The following is a 21,050-nucleotide window of genomic DNA, read 5'->3' as shown; positions in this document are numbered from 1 at the left end:
AGGCCACACGGGTTTGTCCGGTATTACTGCGTTTGCATTAAAGGTTGCTCGGAAGAAGCCGGGCCCCCGCCTCAGCGCGGCACCGCGGCGGGCCCCGCTCCCCCGCGGCCGTTACGGTGCGGCCCCGCGGGAGGGAGACGGGTGCGCGGTGCCGGGGCGGTGCCATGGTGCGCGGTGCGGGGCGGTGCCGGTGGCGGTGCCGGTGGCGGTGCCTGGCCTCACTCCTGCTTCTTGGGGTTGTTGACGGCCACGTAGTGGTAGAGGACGACGAGGAGGAAGAGCGACACGCCCAGCATGTTGGCGAAGATGGCGAGCTGCACGTCCGTGATCATCCTGCGGGGCGGCCGCGGTGCTGACACCCCCGCCGGGACCCCCGCGGGCGGCACCCGGCCTCCCCCCCGCCCCCCGCCGGCATGGGACCCCCCCCCCGTGCGGCCGGGCCCCTCGGGCCTCGCCTGGGCCGGACGCGGGGCAGGACCCCGGTACCGACCCCGGTACCGCCCCCGCCCGGGACCCGCGGGCAGACACCGCCCCGCTCCCCTCCCCTCCCCTCCCCCCCCGCGCTCACGCGCTGCCGGTGCCGCCGCCGCCGCTGCCGACACGTCTGCTGCGCCGCGCGCGACTTCCGGCCGCGGGGCACGGCGGGAGGGGCGGGGCCACGGCAGCGCGGCCCGGCTGGGGAGGCGACGTCACCCCCGCCTCGGGATCCGCAGTGACGTCATGGCCTGGTGCCGGCCACGCCGTGACATCAGAGCCGCCTCAGGGCTCTCTCCTCAGCCGCGCGCGCAGTGACACCCCAGCCCCGGGCTGCTGTGACGTCGCAGCTCCTGGCCTTAGGCCCGCAGTGACGTCGCGGCCTGGCCCCGGCCCCGCGGTGACGTCACGGCCTGGCTCGCCCCCGAGGCCCACGCGGGGGCTCCCGGCGGGGGGCGGGGCCCTGCCCGCCCCGGGAACCGCCCCCCCCGGGGCTCCGGCTGCCGCCCCGGAACGGCCCCACCCCGGCGCGCGGGCGGGGCGGGACCCCCCGGTCCCCCCTCTCCCCCCTCTCCCCCCGGTCCCCCCGGTCCCCCCGCTCCAGGGAGCCCCGGAGCCCCCGCCCGCCCCCGCCCCCGCCCCCGGCCGCCGCCGCCGCCGCCGTCTCCATACAAGGGCCGGGCGCGGGGCGGGGGCGGGGCCCGTTACCGCTGCTGGGGGGGGGGTGCGGGGCGTAGTGGGGTGTGCTGGGATGTACTGGGGTGTGCTGGGGTGTGCTGGGCTGTACTGGGGTGTCCTGGGGTGTACTGGGCTGTACTGGGGTGTGCTGGGATGTACTGGGGTGTGCTGGGGCATCCTGGGGTGTGCTGGTATGTACTGGGCTGTTCTGGGATGTCCTGGGATGTACTGGGCGTGCTGGGGCATGCTGGGGTGTACTGGGCTGTGCTGGGCTGTACTGGGCTGTGCTGGGCTCGGGATGGGACAGCGCCCCCGGGGTCCCCGCCAGTCCTGGCTGGGGGTCCCGCCCCCCCACCCCGGAGTCCCCGTGCCCTGCGCCCCTGGCCGCGCTGGGGACAGAGCCGGGCCCCTGGGGGACGAGGCCCCGGCCCCGCTGTCCCCTCCCTGGCTCTGGCTGGCGTCCCCCGGGGCACGGCACAGCCGGACCCCCAGACCCCTTCCCAGCGCCGGGCTGAGCAGCGCCTGCCCCATGGCCCCCCACGACCCCCATGGGCCCCACGGCCCCCCACAGCCCCCACGGCCCCCATGGGCCCCACGGCCCCCCACAGCCCCCACGGCCCCCATGGCCCCCACACCCCCCCACAGTCCCCACGACCCCCACGGCCCCCCATGGCCCCCACGAGAGCACAGGCGGGGGTGCCACCCTTCCCCTGGGACAGCCACGCCTGGGCGCGCGGCCAAGCACAGCCCCGGCCCCCGGCCCCCCGTGTCCCCATCCCCCGGCCCCCTCCCCCGCCCAGCTGCCGGCAGCTGTTTGTGCTTAACCCACATTCGCTGAGCCCCAGATAGCGGCGGGTTCCCGCGCCGCTGTGCCAAGGGCTGTGACGTCATCCCGGGGCTGGGGCCAAGGTGTGACGTCACCGGGAGGCCGTTACATCACTGCACGGTCTGGGGAAGCCATGGTGTCACTGCAGGCCCAGGGCCAGGGCGGCCGTGATCCCACCGTGGGGCCGGGGTGGCCGCGGTGCCACCGCCGGCTCCCTGCTGGGTCCCCGCTCCCACGCCCCCGGTGACCCCGCCGTCCCCAGCGCGGGGCTGGCAGCGTCAGGGTGGGGCTGGGGCTGTGGGGCTGGGGGTGTGAGGCTGGGGGTGTGGGGCTGCGCCCGGCTCTGGACCAGCACCCATCACAGGGCACCAGCGCTGCCATGGGGACGTGGCACTCTGGCACAGGGACATGGCGCCGCGGGCACACAGGGACGTGGCAGTGTCGGATGCCGCGTGCCAGGCGTGTGGCTACCGTGTGCCAGGCTGCAGGAAGCCCTGGGCGGTGACGGCGGGGCCAGGCCAGGCTGTGGGCAGGGACCTGCCCTGGCCTCCCGGGCTGTGCCTGGTGCCCCGGGCCACCTCACCGGCAGCACCAGGGCCCAGGGGACCACGGCAGCCCCGGCCGGACCCAGGGAGCCCCAAGCTGGGGAGCAGCGAGCGCAGCCCCCGGCCGTGCAGGGGATGGGACCCGCAGGGGCCAGCGCTGCTGCGTGAGGGACCACGGGCGGGTGAGGAGCGGGAGGCCGCGGCCGTGCAAGACGCGGGGAAGCCATGCCGGGTCGCAGCCGTGCCAGGAACGAGGTGCCGCACGAGGCCACGGCCGTGCGAGGAGCAGGGTGCCGTGCGAGGAGCGGGGTGCCGCGCGAGGCTGTGGCCGTGCAAGGAGCGGGGTGCCACGTGAAGCCACGGCCGAGCGAGGAGCGGGGTGCCACATGAAGGCACGGCCGTGCGAGGAGTGGGGTGCCATGCAAAGCCGCGGCCATGCGAGGAGCGGGGTGCCATGCGAAGCCGCGGCCATGCGAGGAGCGGGGTGCCATGCGAAGCCACGGCCGAGCGAGGAGCGGGGTGCCACATGAAGCCGTGGCCGTGCAAGGAGCGGGGTGCCGCGCGAGGCCGTGGCCGTGCGAGGAGCGGGGTGCCACGTGAAGCCACGGCCATGCGAGGAGCGGGGTGCCACATGAAGCCGTGGCCATGCGAGGAGCGGGGTGCCGCGCGAGGCTGCGGCCGTGCGAGGAGCGGGGTGCCATGCGAAGCCACGGCCGTGCGAGGCGCGGGACGGGGGGACCCGTCGCGGTAGCCCCGGCCGCCTGCAGCCCTGGCCCCCTGCCCGGCCTCTCTGGCTTCCCCGTCCCTCCTTCCCGTCCTCGCTGGCGTCCCGGCCTAACGAGAAGCAGATGTGCGGGCGGCGGGGCGGGGGCCGGCGGGGGCCGCGGTGCCCGGCGGAGGCCGGGGCGCGCCGGGGGCTGCGCGGGCCGGGGAGGGGGCCGCGGCGGGCAGGAAGCGGGGGGCCCCGGGGACCCCGTCGGCGGGCGGCGGGGCGGCTCTGGCGGCGAGGGGCCGGCCGAGGCGCGGCCGAGGGGGAGGGCAGAGCCGAGCCCCGCCGAGCCGAGCCCGGCAGAGCCGGCAGGGACGGAGCCGCGACGGGACGCGCCGTGCGCTGCCGAGCCGGGCCGAGCCCGCCCCGCCGCCCGCCCGGCATGGCCCCCTGGCTCTGGCCGTGCCTCCTGGCCGCCCAGGCCCTGGCCGCCAACTTCCCCCCCAGGTACAGCCTCTACACCGGGGGGGCCGCCCCGCTCGGCCCCGTCCAGGCCGCGGCCCCGCAGGGCCCCGCCACGGCCCCCGGCGCTGCCCGCGCCGCCAGCCGGCACAGGTAGGAGCCGGGACCCCGGGACGGGCGGGCGGGGGGACGGAGGGACGGACGGGCGGGCGGCCCCGCCGGCCCCGCTGCCCGGCAGCGGCGGGGGGAGCGGGGCGCAGCCGCCCGCCTCGGAGCCGCGGGGACCGGCCGGGCACGCGCCACGTCCCGCGAGGGGCGGCGGGTCCGGTCGCCGGCGGGGCTGCGGGGCCGGGGGCTCTCCCCCGGGCCGGCGGGGGGCTGCCCCCCGCCCTCCGCGCCCGCCGGCCCCGGCGCAGGGACGCCCGGTGGGCGCACGTGGGGCGGGCACCGGGGGGTCCCGGGGCGCCGGCCCCGAGCGCGGGGGAGGGGGCGTCCGGCGAGCTCCGGCTCCCCGCCGGGGCGGGGGCGTGCGCCGGGCTCGGGGCCGGCAGCCACGCGTGTGCCGCGGCGCCGGGGGCCGTGGATCCCGGGGCCGGTCCCGGCCTCGGCATCCGCGCGGCCGCGCCGTGCGCCCCGGTGCGGGGTCAGCGCTGCCGGGGGCGGGGAGGGGGCGAGGGGCCCGGACCCACCCCGTCCCCGTCCCTTTCCCCGTCCCCGCCCGTGCCGTGCCGGGGGCCGGGGCCGGGGCCGGGCGGCGTGGGGCCGCGGGGCTGCCGTGGGGCAGCTTGCGCCTGCGGGGCGGGGAGGCTGGGGGGGGGCGCGGGGCCGGGGGCAGCCCCACGCCGGGTTGGGGGTCACGCTCTCACCGCGGCCACATCAGCGCCGCGGCAGCGTGGCCGCGTGGGGTGGAGCTGCACCGGCACGGCCGCAGCCGCCGCCTGCCCCGTCCCTGCCCCTGCCCCACTGCCGGCCCCACGGCAGCCCCACGGCAGCCCCAGCAGCCCAGGGTAGGGTGCCGGGACCTGGCTGCAGGCGTGGGGGCTGCCTGGGAAGGGGGGACGTGGGTCAGGCACCCCCAGGCCCCAGCCCAGCCCCGCAGCGCCGTGGCGGAGCACGGATGTGGCTGAGCATTTACCTACGGCTTTGGGGGCACAGCGGGGCCTCCCCATGGCTTGGGGGGCGCAGCAGCTCCTCCCTGTGCTCGGGGGGGGGACACGGGGGGCTGTCCCCATGCCCTGCCCTTTCAGGAGGGCTCTCGTCCCCTCCCCTCCCCTCCCCTCCTCATCCCCATCCCCATCCCCATCCCATCCCATCCCATCCCATCCCATCCCATCCCATCCCATCCCATCCCATCCCATCCCATCCCTGGGATGGGGGCATCCCCGGTCCTGGGCGCAGGGACCCCAGAGCAGCCTGGGGGGTCCCAGGGCTCCGCGAGTGTGGGGCTGAGGAAGGGAAGGGGAAAGGGAAAGGGAAAGGGGAAGGAAAGGGAAAGGGAAAGAGAAAGGGGAAGGGAAGGGAAAGGAAGGGAAGGGAAGGAGGCAGGCGAGGGGGGGCCGTTGGTCGGCGCAGGAATTCCCGGCGGCCCCTGGGGAGGAGCTGGAATCCAGCCGGGGCCTGAGGGGAACCAGCCGGGCTGACGGGAACCGGCCGCGGCTCCGCGGGCCCCCACCACAGCGCAGCCCAGCTCCCGCCGCGGGGCCCCGGGGCCGCTCCCCGTGGGGCTGCCCGGGGGGCCGCTGCGTGCGGGGCGGGGGCGCTGGGTACGGGGCTGGGCTCCGGGCGCTCGGCTCAGACCATATAAGGCTGCGCCGGGGTCCCTGCAGCCTGTGGGGCTGGGCTGGGGTCCCGCGCCGCGGGGCTGGGGTCCATCCCCGATGAGGCTGGGGTGGGGGGGAGCAGCGCCCGCGCAGGGACGCCGTTGCCCTGCCCCCACCATCCGCTCTGGCTCGGGGGCGGGGGGTGACCCCCACTTGCAGACTCCTGGTTGGGGGGGCGCAACGGCCGTGGGGGGCGGCTGAGCCTCCCCTGTGTGTGGCTGCCCCGGCCGCCCCTGCCCCACCAGCGCAGAGGGGACCAGGGACGCGCGGGGCAGCGATGGGGCAGGACGTGGGGCACCCGTCCCCGGGACGGGCAGCGCGGGCCCCCCAGCACGGCGTGAAGGGGTGCACCCCAAAGCCTGCCTGGCCACCCCGAACTCCACAGGCAGACCCTCCATCCCTGCAGGGCTCCCCAGGGGCTGCCCCATGGCCAGGGGCTGCGGCCGCTCCTGCGGTGCCACCAGCCCCTGCCGGGGCTCGGCAAAGGGCCCTGGTGCTACTGGCTGCCGGGCAGAGCAGGGATGAAAGGGCGCTGGGATGGGGCAGGATCCGGCCCATTAACCCCACAGCGCTGGGCCGTGACGGCTGCTACCGGTGGGGCCGGCAGGGCGAGTACGGGGGCATGCCGGGGGGCCCGGTGTGTGCCGGGGGATGCCTGAGGGGGGGGGATGCTGGGTGAGTGCCAGGGGATGCCTGCTGCGTGCCGGGAGGGTACCTGGGTGCGTGCCAGGGCAATGCCGGGTGCATGCCGGGACGATGCCCGGTGCGTGACGGTGTGCGCCCTGACCCCTTCCCGCAGGAACTGGTGTGCCTACGTGGTGACGCGCAGTGTGAGCTGCGTGGTGGAGGACGGCGTTGAGAGCTTTGTGAAGCCGGATTACCAGCCCTGCGGCTGGGGGCAGCTCCAGTGCCCCCGCGTCCTGGCGTGAGTGGGGACGGGGCTGGGGGGCTCTGGAGGCCGGGGGGGCTCAGAGCAGAGCTGGGTCTGGCCGTGGCTCTGCCGTCCTGCTCCTGCTGCCGTCGCCGCCACCGCTCGTGTTTATCCACCCCGGAGTAGTGTTTACTTTTTTGCAAGAGCCGAGGGGCCTCGAGCAGCGCTGGGTGGGTGACTGGCCCCCGACTGCCGGCAGCCCCCGCGAGGCACGCGCCAGGACCCCCGGCACGCTCCGCGCCCAGGGCCGGTCTCCGGGCCGGCGGCTCGGCGGCATGGGGTGATGCTGGCGGCGGGGTGGCGGGGCTGGGCAGGGGCAGCCCACCCAGCCGCTGGCGGTTGAGCAAGAAGTTGGCTGCAGGCGGGGGCCCGGCCGTGCCGCCGGGGCCAGACCGCGGCCTGTGTTTGGTTTTGCTCCCTGCTGCGCAGCCCCGAGCCGCTGCCCGACGCCTCCGCACACACGGGGCTGGCAGCGCTTGGCGCGACCCGAGAGCGGGGACCTGGCCGGCAGGAGCGGGTGGCTGAGTGCGGGCAGGGGGCTGAGTGCGGGCAGGGGGCTGTTTGCAGGCAGGGGGCTCAGTGCGGGCAGGGGGCTGTTTGCAGGCAGGGGGCTGGGAGCTGCGTGCCGGCAGGGCTCTCCCCCCACCCCTGCTGCCCCACCACCAGCCCTGCTCCCTGCGCCCGGGACCCCCACCCAGCACCCCCCCCTCGTCTGCCCTGCGCTGCCCAGCCGGGGGCCCCCGTGCCCCCTCTCCCCGCTGCGGCAGGTGCCGGGTCTGCTCTGCCCGCAGGTACCGCAGCTTCCTGCAGCCCCGCTACAAGGTGTCCCAGAGGACGGTGTCGGAGCTGGCCTGGCGCTGCTGCCAGGGCTACTCGGGCGAGGACTGCACCGAGGGGCCAGCGCCCGCACCCCCCCAGCCCACCGGCCGCCCCCGGCCCCGGCCCGGCCGCCCCACGCTCTCTGGCTTCGGCAACCCGCTCAGCGGCCTGGGCGGCGAAGGTAGCGGGGACGGGCAGGGCAGGGACGGGGGGGACGGGGACGCGCCGGTGGGGCGGCCCGGGGACGGGGGGGGGGGGGCGGGAAGCACCGGTGGGGCGGCCCGGGGACGGGCGGGAAGCGCCGGTGGGGCGGCCCCGGCGCGGCCGTGGCCCTGACGGTGCGGTGCGGTGCGGTGCGGCGGCAGGCGGCGGGGACGCGGAGAAGGTGCGGCGGCTGGAGGAGCAGGTGCGGCGGCTGAGCGAGCAGGTGGAGGCGCTGAGGGCCGGGCAGGAGCCGCCGCCGGAGCCGCCGGGCCGGGCGGCGGAGGGCGGCCCCGAGGGCGAGCAACCGGCCGACGCGGCCGCCCCGGCCGGGTTGCGGGAGGCGCTGAGCCACGTCCAGCGGCGGCTGGAGCGGCTGGAGAGCCGCCTGCGCGGCCCGGAGGGCGGCCGGGAGGTGCCGGGGGCGGCCCCGGCGCTGCGGGAGCTGGAGCAGCGGCTGCAGGAGACCTGCGCCGCCTGCGCGGCCGGTACCGAGGGGCTGCGGCGGCAGGCGGCGGAGGACCGGGAGCGCATGCGGGCGCTGGAGAAGCTGGTGGGCTCGGTGGACCAGCGCAACCGGGAGGCGGTGGAGACGGTGCAGCGGCACGTCAGCAGCCTGAGCGGCCGGCTGGCCCCCGCCGCCCCGCCGGACGACCTGCACCGGCGCCTGGCCGAGCTGGAGCGGCGCCTGGAGGGGCTGCCCGCGGCGGCAGCGGGGCCCGGCGGACAGGGGCCGGTGCTGGCCCGGCGGCTGGCGGAGCTGGAGGGGCGGCTGAACGCCTCGCGGGCCGGGCCGTGGCCCCCCGAGCCGGAGGCGCGGCAGAGCGGGCTGCCGGGCCGCCTGGGCAACCTGAGCCGGGCCGTGGAGGGGCTGGCGGCGAGCGGGGCGCAGCTCGGCGCCCGCCTGGCCGAGCTGGAGGGGCTGCTGGCCCGCTGCGGCCGGCCCTGCCCGGCGCCGCCGGAGCCGACGGCGGGCGGGCGGGACGGGCGGGACGAGCAGCTCGGCCCCGTCCTCCGGCGGCTGGAGCAGCGGCTTCAGGACGCCGAGGGGCAGCTCCGGGCCCTGGGGGCTGGCGGGGACGGGCTGGCCGGGGCCCTGCGCGGGCTGCGGGCGGAGGGGGGGGAGCTGCGGGAGCTGCTGGGGGCGCAGGGGGAGGCGCTGGGGCGGCTGGCGGGGCGGCTGGGGCGGCTGGAGGCGGGGGGGGCCCCGGCGGAGGAGCTGGCGCGGCTCCGCAACCGGACGGAGCGGCTGGAGGCCGAGCTGGGGGGGCCGAGCGGCGGCCCCTGCCCCCCGGCCTGCGCCCCGCCGCCGCCGCCGCCGCCGCCCCGGGAGCTGGAGCGGCTGCGGGCCGAGGTGGGCGCCTGCACCGCCGCCTGCCGCCCGCCGCGGCCCGGCCCCGCCGCGCCGGAGGAGCCGCCGGAGCCGCCGGAGCCGGAGCCGCCGGAGCCGGAGCCGGAGCCGCCGCTGGAGGGGTTCGGCGTCTTCGGCGGCGCCTCGCCCTCCGAGCTGCGGGCGCTGCGGGGCGAGCTGGCGGCCGCGCTGCTCTCCCTGGGCGGGCTGAACGCCACGGTGCAGGGGCTGCAGGACGCGCTGGAGCAGGCGGACGCCCGGCAGCGGCAGCTGGGCGCCGTCACCGACCGCATCGTGGCCGAGCTGGACGGGGCGGCGGCGGCGGCGGCGGCGCGGCAGGCGGAGAGCGAGGAGCGGCTGGAGGGGCTGGTGCGGGAGCTGGCGCGGGCCGGGGGCTGCCCGGCCGGCCTGGAGCCGCGGCTGGCCAAGCTGGAGGGCGTCTGCGAGCAGCTGGAGGCCGTGGCGGGCGGGCTGCGGGGCGTCCGCGCGGGGCTGGGCCGGCACGTGGCGGGGCTGTGGGACGCGGTGCGGGAGCTGAACGGCACGGCCCGCACCCAGGCCGCGCTGCTGGAGAAGGCGCTGCAGGCCCAGCTCCCGCGCCGGCTCGGCGCCCTCAACGCCAGCCTGCAGCACCTGCGCGGGGAGCTGCTCGGCCTCGCCCAGAGGGACCTCACCGGTGCGCGGGGGACGGGGGCGGGGGCGCGGGGAAGGGGGACGTGGGGTCGCCGGGGAGCGAGGCGGGGGGGGGACACAGGACCACGAGAGGCTGCCGGCCGCGTGGGGCTGCGGTGCGTGGGGACGCGGGGACCCGAGCCACGGGGACGTGGGGACGTGGCTGGGGGGGGAAGGGGGGCGTCGGGGTGTGGGGACGCGGGACCACGAGAGGCTGTGGGGCTGTGGTGCGTGGGGACGCGGGGACCTGAGCCACGGGGACGTGGGGACGCCGGGGAGCAAAGCGGGGGGGGGGGGGGCGTCGGGGTGTGGGGACGCGGGACCACGAGAGGCTGTGGGGCTGCGGTGCGTGGGGACGCGGGGACCCGAGCCACGGGGACGTGGGGACGCAAGCCGTGGGGATGTGGGGCTGTGGGGACGTGGGGACACCGGAGAGCAAAGCAGGGGGGATGTGGCTGCGGGGGCCCGGGGGCGTTGGGGTGTGGGGACACAGGACCACAAGAGGCTGCAGGCTGTGGGGCTGCGGTGCGTGGGGACGCGGGGACCCGAGCCACGGGGACGTGGGGACACAAGCCATGTGGATGTGGGGCTGTGGGGATGCGGGGACCCGAGCCACGGGGACGTGGGGACCCCAGCCATGGGGATGTGGGGCTGTGGGGACATGGGGACACAAGCCACGGGGACAGGGGGCACAAGTCATGGGAACGTGGGGACGCAAGGCGTGGGGCTGTGGGGTGAGGGGAAGGGGTGTAGGGCTGGGGTGGCTCTAACCCCATCCTCCATTCAGGCCCCCCCGGGCCCCCTGGACCTGCCGGCCCCATGGGTGAGATGGGTCCCCCTGGCCCCTCTGGGCCCCCCGGCAAGGATGGAGAACAAGGCCCCATGGGCCCCCCCGGTAAGGAGCAGCCCCCCGTGCCCCATCCCCTGTAGTGGGGCAGCGCTGGCGTGGCTGGACCCTGTGCCCTGGGGGTCCTGCCCCATGCCGGCCCTGCAGCCCCCCCCTTCCTTCTCTTCCCTCCTAGGGCTGCCAGGAGAGAGAGGTAGGGCTGGGGGGCTTGGGGGGGGGAGCTGAGGGGCTTGGGGAGGGAGTTTGGGGTAGGGGCCTGGGCATCCGAAGCTCGAGGGAATGAGGGGGCTTGGGGTGAGGGCCTGGGGTGGGGCTGCAATGGCAGCTGGGGGTTGTGTGGGCTGGGGCGAAGGGAGCAGGGGGTGGGGGCCTGGGGGGGGCACAGGGCACTGGGCAGGGCAGCCTGGGGTGACGGGCATGGCCGGGGGCAGAGGGGCTGGGGGCACGGTGGGGGGACGTGGTCAAGGAGGGGGGCACGAACACGGCGAAGGGGCAGGTATGGGGGGGGGGGGGTGTCGGGGGCTGTGGCTGCTGGGCTGGGGGTGCCGTGGGGGCAGGGGGTGCTGGGCCGGGGTGCCCCGTCCTGACGCGATGCCCAGGCGATGTGGGGGAGCCGGGCTCCGTGCCCCACATCGCCTTCTCGGCCGCCCTGAGCACCCAGCGCACGGAGCCGGGCACCGTCCCCTTCGACCAGGTCCTGCTCAACGACGGCGGCGCCTACGACCCCGAGACGGGTGAGCGCCCGCGCAGCGCGGCCACGCGTGGGGCAGGCGGGCTGTGGGGTGGGATGGGGCTGTGGGGCGGATGGGGCTGCATGGCCATGGGGGAGGCATGTTCCTGGGGTGCAAGGAAGGCCGCGGGTGGGGGGTGCTCAGGGGGTGCCGTGCCTGTCCTGGGGGTGCAGAGCCCATCCCGGGGGCCCTGGGGACAGGGCGGCTGCCGGCACTGGTGCGCTGATGCCCACCGCCCACCGCCGCAGGCACCTTCACGGCACCGGTGAGCGGCCGGTACCTGGTGAGCGCGGTGCTGACGGGGCACAAGGGGGAGAAGCTGGAGGCCGTGCTGTCGCGCTCCAACCAGGGCATCGCCCGCCTGGACTCGGCCGGTTTCCAGCCCGAGGGGCTGGAGAAGGAGCCGGTGGCGGCCTTGCAGCCCAGCCCCGGGGCACTCGGCGTCTTCAGCCTCCTGCTGCCGCTGGCGGCCGGCGAGACGCTCTGCGTGGACCTGGTCTCGGGGCGCCTGGCCCACGCGCCCGACGAGCCCCTCACCGTCTTCAGCGGGGCCCTGCTTTACGACGCCGAGGAGCCCTAAAGCTGCTGGACCCCCAGACACCCCCCGGCACGGGGCTGCCGGCCAGCCGGGGGCACAGCCGGGCCGGGGGGTCCCCACACCCTGGCGGGACCCCCCCCACCTGCCCCGTTATTTATCAGCACCCCCCACCCCTCATTCCCCTGCCACCACACGCCCCCGCCCCACACCATCCGCCCCAGCCCCCCACGCCGCCCCGCCGCCCCCGGCCCCCCACTGCCCCCCCACGAAATAAAGATGCGGCACCGGGTTTTGTACCCGTGGCTCCGGCTCCTTCCTGCGCCCGGCTGCGGCCCCGCAATTTATTGTCCTGGGAGGGACCCCCGCCCCGGACAGCCCCCGGCGTCGACCCGGCCCAGGGGTGCGGTGGGGAGGGGGCACAACTGGCCCGGCCAGGGGGTCCCGCCGTGCGCCTGGGGGTCCCGCTGCTGTCAGAAATCCTCGTCCCAGCCCGAGAACTCGTCCTCCGCTGGCGTCCAGTCGACCGAGAAACGCTTGAAGTTGACGTAGGGGGGTCCCTGGGGGGGGGGGAGGAGGGAGGGGGTCAGAGTGGGGGCCCGGCCCCTCCTGCCCCCCTGGCAGTGCCTACATGAGCCCCCGAGCCCCCACCTCACCTCCTTGATGAGCCGCAGGGTGGGTGCCTCCAGCTGCCGCAGCGAGAGCTTCCTCCACTTCAGGGCCCCGAACCACCTGGGGGGGGGGGGGTTCAGGAGGGGCCGGGGGGGGTGCAGGGCCCCCAGCCGCCTCCCTCACCTGTGCTTCTTGATGCCGCGGATGCCGCTGGCCGTGTTGCCCAGGCGCTGTCCCGGACGGCGCCTGCAAGGGGATGGCACGGGCAGGGGCTGGGGGGGGCACCCCCGTGCACCCGGGGCACCCCCCTGCACAGTGGGGTGCAATGATGTACCCAGGCCCCCCCCCCCCCCGCACACTGGGGTGCAGAGACGCACCCAGAGCACCCAAATGCCTCCCAAGGCGCCTCGGCCCTGCCCGGGGCAGGCACCCCCCGTGCCCCCCCCGCCCTTGCAGGACCCCGCGCTGGGTGCCCCGAGCACCTGCAGAGCTTGCTGATGAGGGAGCAGGCGGCCTCGCTGAGGAAGGCGGGGAAGGAGACGACGCCATCCAGGATGCGGCTGTAGAGCTGCTGGGGGTCGGCGCTGTGGAAGGGGGGCCTGCGGGGCACGGGCAGGTGGGCCCTTGCCGCGGGGGGGCTCGGCCAGCTCCAGGGACACGCGCTCACCTGCCCACCAGCATCTCGAAGGCGAGGATGCCCAGCATCCAGAAGTCGACGGCAAAGTCGTGGCCCTCCTGGCGCAGCATCTCGGGTGCCAGGTACTCGGGAGTCCCACAGAAGGAGTAGGTCTTCTCCCCACGCCCCAGCTCCTTGGCGAAGCCAAAGTCGACCTGTGGGCACCGGCGCTGTCAGCCAGCGCAGCCCCCCGGCCCCTGCTGCCCCCTCCCTGGGCACCTCTGCGGCAATGCTGGCACTGCCGGGACGCCCGCCCCGGTACCAGCTTGACGTAGCCATGCTGGTCCAGCATGAGGTTCTCGGGCTTCAGGTCACGGTAGATGATGCCGCGGCCGTGCAGGTACTCGAGGCCCTCCACCACACAGGCACAGCAGAACACGGCCAGCGGCTCCTCGAAGCAGCGCCTGCACGAAGCAGGGACCGGCAGTTGCACGGCGCAGCGCAGATGGCACGGCACGGCACGGCCACCCTGGCCTCGCACTCGCCCCTGCTCCGTACATCTCGCGCAGCTTGGTCCACAGCTCGCCGCCCTGGCAGAACTCCAGCAGCAGGTAAACATACTGCCCGTCCCGGTAGGTGCCGAAAAACCTGCCGGCAGAGAGGGGTCAGCAGGACCTCGGCACGGCCAGCGGCCACGCTGCCCTGACCCCTGCACTGTCCCCCCCCCGATGCCCGCAGCCCCCGCTCTCACCCCACGACGAAGGGGCTGCGGCTGCCCGCCAGCACCCGCCGCTCGGTGCGCACGTGCTCCTGCTGCTGCGTCCGCACCACCCAGTCCTTGCGGATCCGCTTCAGCGCGAAGAGCCGCTCCTGGCACCGCACCTGGGCGTGGGTGGCCATGGGCACCGGGACGGGCACCGGGATGGGCACCGCTGGCCGTGGCAGGACGGGGCCGGGCACCAGGAGCCGGGGGGGGGGCACAGGGTCCGGCTCTCACCAGCTCGACCCTGCCGAAGCCGCCGGTGCCCAGGATGACGCGCTGGCCCTGCTGCTGCCCCTCCTCGTAGCGCACGGCCACCAGGTCCTCCAGCCGCACCGGCGCTGGGGGTTGCCGCAGACTCGGGGACCCCCAGCCCCTGTGGGTGCGAACAACGGCCCTGCAGCACCCGCCCCAGCGCTGTGGGTGGTCGACCCCCAACTCTGTCGGGGCCCAGGATCACCCGCTGCTCCCCAGGGCCAGTGCTGGGTCAGACCCTGGCGACCCCCAAGCACCAGGCTGGACCCTGAGGACCCCGGTGCCATCAGGCTGGGCTGCGGGGATGCTGCAGTACCCAGAGCAACCCCAGGGACCTTGTGTCACACAGCCGTACCCTGGGGACCCCCAGTAGAGGGCTGGGCCTTTGCTGACTTGGTGCTGTCTGCCCCCCCTTTCCTGCCCACCCACGTCCATGCCCTGAGGCCAGGGAGCCTGGTCCGAGGGCAGGGTGGCCCCATCCCATCCCATCCCCATCCCCATCCCCATCCCTATCCCCTCCCCATCCTCTCCCCATGCCCATCCCATCCCATCCCATCCCATCCCCATCCCCTTCCCCTTCCCCTTCCCCTTCCCCTTCCCCTTCCCCTTCCCCATCCCATCCCATCCATCCCATCCCATCCCATCCCCATCCCCATCCCCTTCCCCTTCCCCTTCCCCTTCCCCTTCCCCATCCCATCCCATCCCATCCCATCCCCATTCCCATCCCCATTCCCATCCCATCCCATCCCATCCCATCCCATCCCCATCCCCATCCCCATCCCCATCCCACCCCACCCCCACCCCACCCCACCCCACCCCATCCCCTCCCATCCCCCACTCACCCCCCAGCACCCTCCGGCCCGGTGCCTCCGTCTCAGCCGCGTTTCTGGGGTCGCAGGAGCCGTGGGTGTGGGGCAGTGGGGCCAGCGCCCGCTCAGTCCCCTCCCCACCCTCCCCTCCCCCCGGCCCCCGAGCCCCACGGCCCCCCCGAGACAAGCTCAGGGTGCGGGGGGCAGCGGGGGACCCCCCCCCATGTGCGGGGCCAGGACGGAGCGGGACACCGGGGGCGGGGGGGGACACCGGGGCCACCTCGTGTGGGGCCGCGCCGCAGCCCCCGGTGGCACTGGCCACCGGCTTCCCTGCCGAGACCACCCCGCACCGTCGCCCCGGGTCCCCTCAACCCCGACCCCCCAGGCCGTGGCCACCCCCGTCCCCCCCCACCCCCCGCCCCCCCCCAGCGGGACTCGAGCTGCCCGGCCGCAGCAGGGCCCCCGAGGCTGGGGGTCTCCGTGGGGCCAGGGGCTCCCCGTGGGGCCCAGCGCTGCCCTGGGGTGCCCGGAGGGGTCGGGGGGGACACTCACGGCTCCGAGGGCTGCCGGGGGCAGAAGGGGCTGATCTCCAGGAAGTCTCTGTGGGGCAGAGGAGGGCTCAGGGGGGGCGGGGGGGGTCCAGCCGTGCCCCCCCGCAGGGACAGGCTGGGGGAGGGGGGGGAGGGGGGGCGTGGGGACACCCACTCCTTGGCCACGGTGATGCAGGTGACGTGTCCCTGGGCCTGGCACGACGCCGTCCGGGGGGTGTTCCTGCGCAGAGGCGGGGGTCACGGGGGGGGGGGTGCGGGGGGTGCGGGGGTGCAAGAGCCGGGTGTGCACGGGGCGCTGGTGCGGGTGAGCTGGAGCGTGGCCCCCCCGTGTGCCAGGGAAGCCCCAGGGACGCCCTGGGGACGCTGCAGCCAGTGGGGGGGTGTCACTGCGGGGGTGTCACTGCAGGGGGGGTCACCACCGTGGGGTGTCACCGCAGGGGGTGTCACTGCGGGGGGTGTCACTGCAGGGGGGTGTCACTCAGTGGGGGAGGTCACTGCAGGGGGTTGTCACTCAGTGGGGGGGTGTCACTGCAAGGGGTGTCACTGCAGGAGGGGTGTCACTGCAGTGGGGGGGTCACTGCAGGGGGGGTGTCACTGCAGGGGGTTGTCACTCAGTGGGGGGGTGTCACTGCAAGGGGTGTCACTGCAGGGGGGGTGTCACAGCAGGAGGGGTGTCAGCACAGGGGGTGTCACTGCAGGAGGGGTGTCACTGCAGGAGGGGTGTCACTGCAGGGGGTGTCACCACAGTGGGGGGTGTCACTGCAGTGGGGGGTGTCACTGCAGGGGGGGGTGTCACTGCAGGGGGTGTCACCACAGTGGGGGGTGTCACTGCAGTGGGCGGTGTCACTGCAGGGGGGTGTCACGCAGGGGGTGTCACTGCAGGGGGGGTGTCACTCAGTGGGGGGGTGTCACTGCAAGGGGGGTCACTGCAGGAGGGGTGTCAGCGCAGGGGGTGTCACTGCAGGGGGGGGGGCACTGCAGGGGGGGGGGGCACTGCAAGGGGTGTCACTGCAGGGGGTGTCACCACAGTGGGGGGTGTCACTGCAGTGGGAGGGGTCACTGCAGGGGGGTGTCACGCAGGGGGTGTCACGCAGGGGGTGTCACTGCCCAGCGACACTGGAGCCCGGCAGCAAGGCCGGGGGCAGCCCAGGTGCTGGGGGGTCGGGGGCGGCCCTGGCACCCACTGCAGCAGGGAGAGCTCCCCGAAGTGCTCGCCTGCTCCCAGGACGCGGAGCCGCTTCTCCTGCCCGTCCACGCGCCGGCTCACCCGCACCTGCAGCACCGCAGGGGCTCAGCGGGGACGGGGGGGGCACAGGGCGCAGGGCCCTGCCCCTCGCCATCGGGGGTCCCCGTGGGGTGCGCGGCGTGGCACCCACCTCTCCCTTCAGGATGATGTAGAAGTTTTCGCCCTCGTCCCCTTCGTGGATAATGACGTGGCCGGGCGCGAAGGTGCGCTGCGGGGAGGGGGGGGAGGGGGCGGGCGGGGCGGGTGGGCGGGGGTCACCCCCCAGCCGGTGCCAGACCCCCCCCATCCCAGCACATCCCAGTACCCCCAGCCCCTGTGCTGTGCCCCCCCGGCCCCCCCGTGGGCTGCAGCCCCACAGGGCGTGTCCCGACCCCGCGCGGGGGGTCCCTTCGGGGGCACCCACCCACCTCCTCCATGGCGTCCAGCAGCTTGGAGAGGCGGCTGTCGGAGAGGCCCCGCAGCCAGGGCACCCTGCGGGCGAGAGCGGCCGGCTGGGCTCCCGCGGCCTGCCTGCCCCTGCCTGCCCCTGCCTGCACCTGCCTGCACCTGCCTGAGCCCTGCCTGCCCCTGCCTGCACCCTGCCTGCCCCTGCCTGCACCCTGCCTGCACCCTGCCTGCCCCTGCCTGCACCCTGCCTGCCCCTGCCTGAGCCCTGCCTGCCCCTGCCTGCACCCTGCCTGCCCCTGCCTGCCCCTGCCTGCACCCTGCCTGAGCCCTGCCTGCACCTGCCTGAGCCCTGCCTGCCCCTGCCTGCACCCTGCCTGAGCCCTGCCTGCCCCTGCCTGCACCCTGCCTGCCCCTGCCTGCACCCTGCCTGAGCCCTGCCTGCCCCTGCCTGCACCTGCCTGCCCCTGCCTGCACCCTGCCTGCACCCTGCCTGAGCCCTGCCTGCCCCTGCCTGCACCGGCCTGCACCCTGCCTGCCCCTGCCTGCACCCTGCCTGAGCCCTGCCTGCCCCTGCCTGCACCGGCCTGCACCCTGCCTGCCCCTGCCTGCACCCTGCCTGAGCCCTGCCTGCACCTGCCTGCCCCTGCCTGCACCCTGCCTGCCCCTGCCTGCACCCTGCCTGAGCCCTGCCTGCACCTGCCTGCACCTGCCTGCACCCTGCCTGAGCCCTGCCTGCACCTGCCTGCACCTGCCTGCACCCTGCCTGAGCCCTGCCTGCACCTGCCTGCACCTGCCTGCACCCTGCCTGAACCCTGCCTGCCCCTGCCTGCACCCTGCCTGAGCCCTGCCTGCCCCTGCCTGCCCCTGCCTGCCCCTGCGTGCACCCTGCCTGCACCTGCCTGCACCCTGCCTGAACCCTGCCTGCCCCTGCCTGCACCCTGCCTGCACCCTGCCTGAGTCCTGCCTGCACCTGCCTGCACCTGCCTGCACCCTGCCTGAGCCTGCCTGAGCCCTGCCTGCCCCTGCCTGCACCTGCCTGCCCCTGCCTGCCCCTGCGTGCACCCTGCCTGCGCCCTGCCTGAGCCTGCCTGAGCCCTGCCTGCCCCTGCCTGCACCTGCCTGCCCCTGCCTGCCCCTGCGTGCACCCTGCCTGCACCTGCCTGCACCCTGCCTGAACCCTGCCTGCCCCTGCCTGCACCCTGCCTGCCCCTGCCTGCACCTGCCTGCCCCTGCCTGCCCCTGCGTGCACCCTGCCTGCACCTGCCTGCACCCTGCCTGAACCCTGCCTGCCCCTGCCTGCACCCTGCCTGCACCCTGCCTGAGTCCTGCCTGCACCTGCCTGCACCTGCCTGCACCCTGCCTGAGCCTGCCTGAGCCCTGCCTGCCCCTGCCTGCCCCTGCCTGCCCCTGCCTGCACCCTGCCTGCACCCTGCCTGAGTCCTGCCTGCACCTGCCTGCACCTGCCTGCACCCTGCCTGAGCCCTGCCTGCCCCTGCCTGCACCTGCCTGCCCCTGCCTGCCCCTGCCTGCACCCTGCCTGCGCCCTGCCTGCAGCCCGGAGCCCAGCAGAGCCGCGGGCAGGGCAGCACCGGGGAAGGGGACGGAGAGGCACGGGGCTGGGGACAGGCACGGGGCTGGGGACAGGGACGGGACGGGGCTGGGCATGGGAACGGCGATGAGATGGGAATGGGAGCGGGGCCAGACAGGAACGGGGACGGGGACGGGGATGGGGACAGGGATGGGGACAGGGATACAGATGAGACGAGATGGGGACGGGGACGATGACGAGGACAAGGCTGGGACTGGGGGGGACTCCGCAGCCAGGGCTGGCAGGAGGGGCCGGCACCCCCCAGGGGGGTCAGGGTGCGGGGCCCAGGGGCGGTGGGTGCCGCGGGGCGGGTGCCGGGCCCCACTCACGTCCGCAGGGAGCCCAGGATCTCGGCTCGTCTCTGCTTGGCATTGCTGGTGGCGATGGCACGGTACCGCTGCCTGTCGATGGCCCAGAGGCGCACGGGGCCCAGCGCTGCGGCAGAGGGGGGTCAGCGGGGGCCCGGGGGGTGACACGGGGCCCGCGGGGCGGGGGGCTGCCCTTACCCCGCACGGTGGCCGTGCGCTTGCAGTGGTAGAGGATGGCGAGCTCCCCGAACACGTCCCCCGGCCCCAGCGTGCGGAGCTGCCGGCCTCGCTGGCTCACGCTGAGCCGCCCCTCTGCAGAGAGACGCGGCCACGGCGGGTGGCATCGCGCACGCGCGTGCACGCACGTGCGCGCGTGACCCAATCCACGTGCCCCCCGCGCGTGTGCCGGCACCGCGCTCTCACCTGCCACGATGTACATGGCGGTGCCCTCGGCGCCCTCGGCCAGCACGGTGTCCCCGGGGCCGTGGCAGACGGTGGCGAAGCTCTGGGCCAGCGCCTCGGGGCAGCCCTCGCCCAGGCGACGCAGGAACTCGCTGCGTCCCACCGCCTCCGCGATCAGGCCGAGGTCCCTGGGGGCGCGGGGACACGGGCAGGGCAGCGCCGGACCCCCGACCCCGGCCCGCGGGCCCCCGCACTGCCGGCTACCTGCGCGACGCGGGGCCGTTGGGCACGCAGAGGGACGTGCTGCTGGCGAGGGGCTCGGGGACGATGGCAGGTGCCCGGCTGTCCCGCCGGCCGGGGGGCTGCTCCGCGGCCTCCTCCCGTGCCACGCTCCGCAGGAAGCTCCTCTCCTCCCGCAGCCGCAGCTCCCGCAGCCGCTCGTCCATGCCGGTGCACCACGACCGCTCCCAGCGCCCTGCGGGTGCGGGCAGGCGGGCACGGCAGCACCCGGCCGCGGCACCAGCCCGTGGCCCCAGGGCCGGCCCACGTCCCCCAGCGAACAGGGGGGAGATGCCCCCGGGGCACGGGGGCACAGCCCCGCGCCGGCCTTGGCTCTGCGCTGCCTGGCACCGCACGGCACGGGCGGGCACGGCGCGGCAGGGCTGGGCACGGCATCCTCAGGGGCGCCCGGGACCTGGCGGTGCCGTACCCCAGATCCTTGGCCCCAGCGGCTGCGTGGGCAGCGTGGGCAGGGCCCCGGTGCAGGCAGGAGGGGTCCCCGGGTGGGAGCCCCAGCCCCCCGCGGCCGCCGGCAGGGTCTGCCCCAGCCGTGGCCCCGCAGCGAGGCGGGTGCAGGCTCCCACGGGCGCCGTGCCCGGGCGCTCCCCGCCCCGGTGCAAAGGTTGTGCCGCCGGCACGAGGGAGCCTGGAGGGGCCTCGGCGCAGCCCCACGGCACGAGGACGCGGGGACCCGTCCCGTCCGCCCGGGGCACCCTGGGCCGTGGCTGCTGCCGTTCCCCGGGGGCTCAGCCCCGCTCCCCGTCCCGTGCCCGGCCGCCTTACCTGTGCCACCGCTCCCGCTCCCGCCGCCGTCCCCTCCCACCCGCGCCGCCGCCGCGGCCGGGCCCCGTGACACATTAACCCGCCCGGTGACGCGCCCACGGGCCTGCCGGCGCCCACGCCCAGCACGCGCCGACCCACACCCACGCCTGCGCCCCGTGCTTGGGGGGCTGGGGGGGGAGGGCAGGGCCCCCCCGGCACCCTGCGGTGGCACCGGGCATGGCCCCGCGGGTGCCCCCGGCCGAACCCCCGCTGTGTCCTCGCCCCACGGCACCCCCCGCCCCACGGCACCCTCCTCCCCTCCTCCCCCGTGTCCCGGCCGTGCCGGTTCGGCTCCCGGCTCCCCACGCTGACGGGCCACGGCCCCCGGGCCCCCGCCCCGCCCCGGCACGGTCCCCCCCGGCCCAGCCCCACGCTGGGACCCGCTGCCCCCGCCGTGGGCCCTGCGCCGGCCGCCGTCACGGGGTGGGGTGCGAGTGGGGTGGGTGCACGGGGGGGGTGTGCACGGGGGGGGGGGGTGTGAGCAAGTGGGGGGTGTGCACGGGGTGTGTGTGCGTGGAGAGTGTGCAGGTGGGGTGCATGGACGGAGGGTGTGCACAGGCGTGTGCAAGTGGGGTGGGTGCTCGGGGGTGTGAACATGCACAAGTGCGCGTGAGCAGCGCGCGTGTAACGGGCGAGAGTGCGCGGGGGGGGGCACCTGGCGATTGTGCGCATGCGTGCGGTGCTGGGGGGGGTGTCTGGGGGCGGGGTCTGCATGGCCGCGCCCTTCCCTGGCCCCGCCCCGCCCGGCGCCCGGGGAGGGAGCGGCGTGGCGGCGGGCTCTGATTGGCGGCGCCGTGAGGGGAGCGGCGCGGGG

The 21,050-nt window shown here is 76.4% G+C and overlaps 3 protein-coding genes across 4 annotated transcripts; 1 reads left to right on the top strand and 2 right to left on the bottom strand.

Moving 5' to 3' along the window:
- Nucleotides 1-91: 91 nt before the first annotated feature.
- Nucleotides 92-814, bottom strand: OST4 (oligosaccharyltransferase complex subunit 4, non-catalytic). The gene is made up of 2 exons (XM_075497207.1): nucleotides 569-814; nucleotides 92-333 (listed from the first exon to the last, which is right to left on the bottom strand). Exon 2 carries the CDS (start codon nucleotides 330-332, stop codon nucleotides 219-221), a length of 114 nt encoding a protein of 37 aa, XP_075353322.1. The 5' UTR covers nucleotide 333; nucleotides 569-814; the 3' UTR covers nucleotides 92-218.
- A 2,542-nt stretch (nucleotides 815-3,356) lies between these two features.
- On the top strand, nucleotides 3,357-11,900 carry EMILIN1 (elastin microfibril interfacer 1). Of its 2 annotated transcripts, none has more exons than XM_075497565.1 (8): nucleotides 3,357-3,739; nucleotides 6,314-6,439; nucleotides 7,237-7,445; nucleotides 7,630-9,492; nucleotides 10,276-10,383; nucleotides 10,511-10,528; nucleotides 10,935-11,069; nucleotides 11,315-11,900. In XM_075497565.1, the coding sequence occupies exons 1-8, from the start codon at nucleotides 3,372-3,374 to the stop codon at nucleotides 11,644-11,646; spliced, it is 3,159 nt and encodes a 1,052-aa protein (XP_075353680.1). In that variant the 5' UTR covers nucleotides 3,357-3,371; the 3' UTR covers nucleotides 11,647-11,900. The 2 variants fall into 2 exon arrangements, with proteins under 2 accessions (XP_075353680.1, XP_075353679.1); XM_075497564.1 differs by having other exon boundaries at nucleotides 3,357-3,847.
- Nucleotides 11,901-11,907: 7 nt separating this feature from the next.
- LOC142407508 (cGMP-dependent protein kinase 1-like) lies at nucleotides 11,908-20,950 on the bottom strand. Its single transcript, XM_075497133.1, is given in 23 exon segments — nucleotides 11,908-12,161; nucleotides 12,258-12,333; nucleotides 12,397-12,459; nucleotides 12,696-12,812; nucleotides 12,881-13,044; nucleotides 13,152-13,293; nucleotides 13,388-13,477; nucleotides 13,581-13,711; nucleotides 13,827-13,972; nucleotides 15,165-15,253; nucleotides 15,359-15,424; nucleotides 16,389-16,477; nucleotides 16,581-16,658; nucleotides 16,858-16,921; nucleotides 18,755-18,860; nucleotides 18,932-19,045; nucleotides 19,157-19,323; nucleotides 19,400-19,610; nucleotides 19,654-19,870; nucleotides 19,872-20,024; nucleotides 20,026-20,044; nucleotides 20,046-20,142; nucleotides 20,836-20,950. Coding segments are annotated over 23 exon segments (2,601 nt in total). The 3' UTR covers nucleotides 11,908-12,074.
- Between the last annotated feature and the right edge of the window lie 100 nt (nucleotides 20,951-21,050).

This window comes from Mycteria americana, chromosome 3 (assembly GCF_035582795.1).
Source record: "Mycteria americana isolate JAX WOST 10 ecotype Jacksonville Zoo and Gardens chromosome 3, USCA_MyAme_1.0, whole genome shotgun sequence".
NCBI classification, from domain to species: domain Eukaryota; kingdom Metazoa; phylum Chordata; class Aves; order Ciconiiformes; family Ciconiidae; genus Mycteria; species Mycteria americana.
Note: the sequence above shows the minus strand (reverse complement) of the source record. Positions and strands in the feature narration are given on the sequence as shown.

Bases quoted from the DNA above. Each gene is read 5' to 3' on its own strand.
- OST4 (XM_075497207.1), bottom strand. From the start codon at position 332: ATGATCACGGACGTGCAGCTCGCCATCTTCGCCAACATGCTGGGCGTG.
- EMILIN1 (XM_075497564.1), top strand. From the start codon at position 3,372: ATGTGCGGGCGGCGGGGCGGGGGCCGGCGGGGGCCGCGGTGCCCGGCG. The intron at 7,446-7,629 runs GTAGCGGGGACG...GTGCGGCGGCAG, and splicing joins CAGCGGCCTGGGCGGCGAAG to GCGGCGGGGACGCGGAGAAG. The intron at 9,493-10,275 runs GTGCGCGGGGGA...TCCTCCATTCAG, and splicing joins CGCCCAGAGGGACCTCACCG to GCCCCCCCGGGCCCCCTGGA.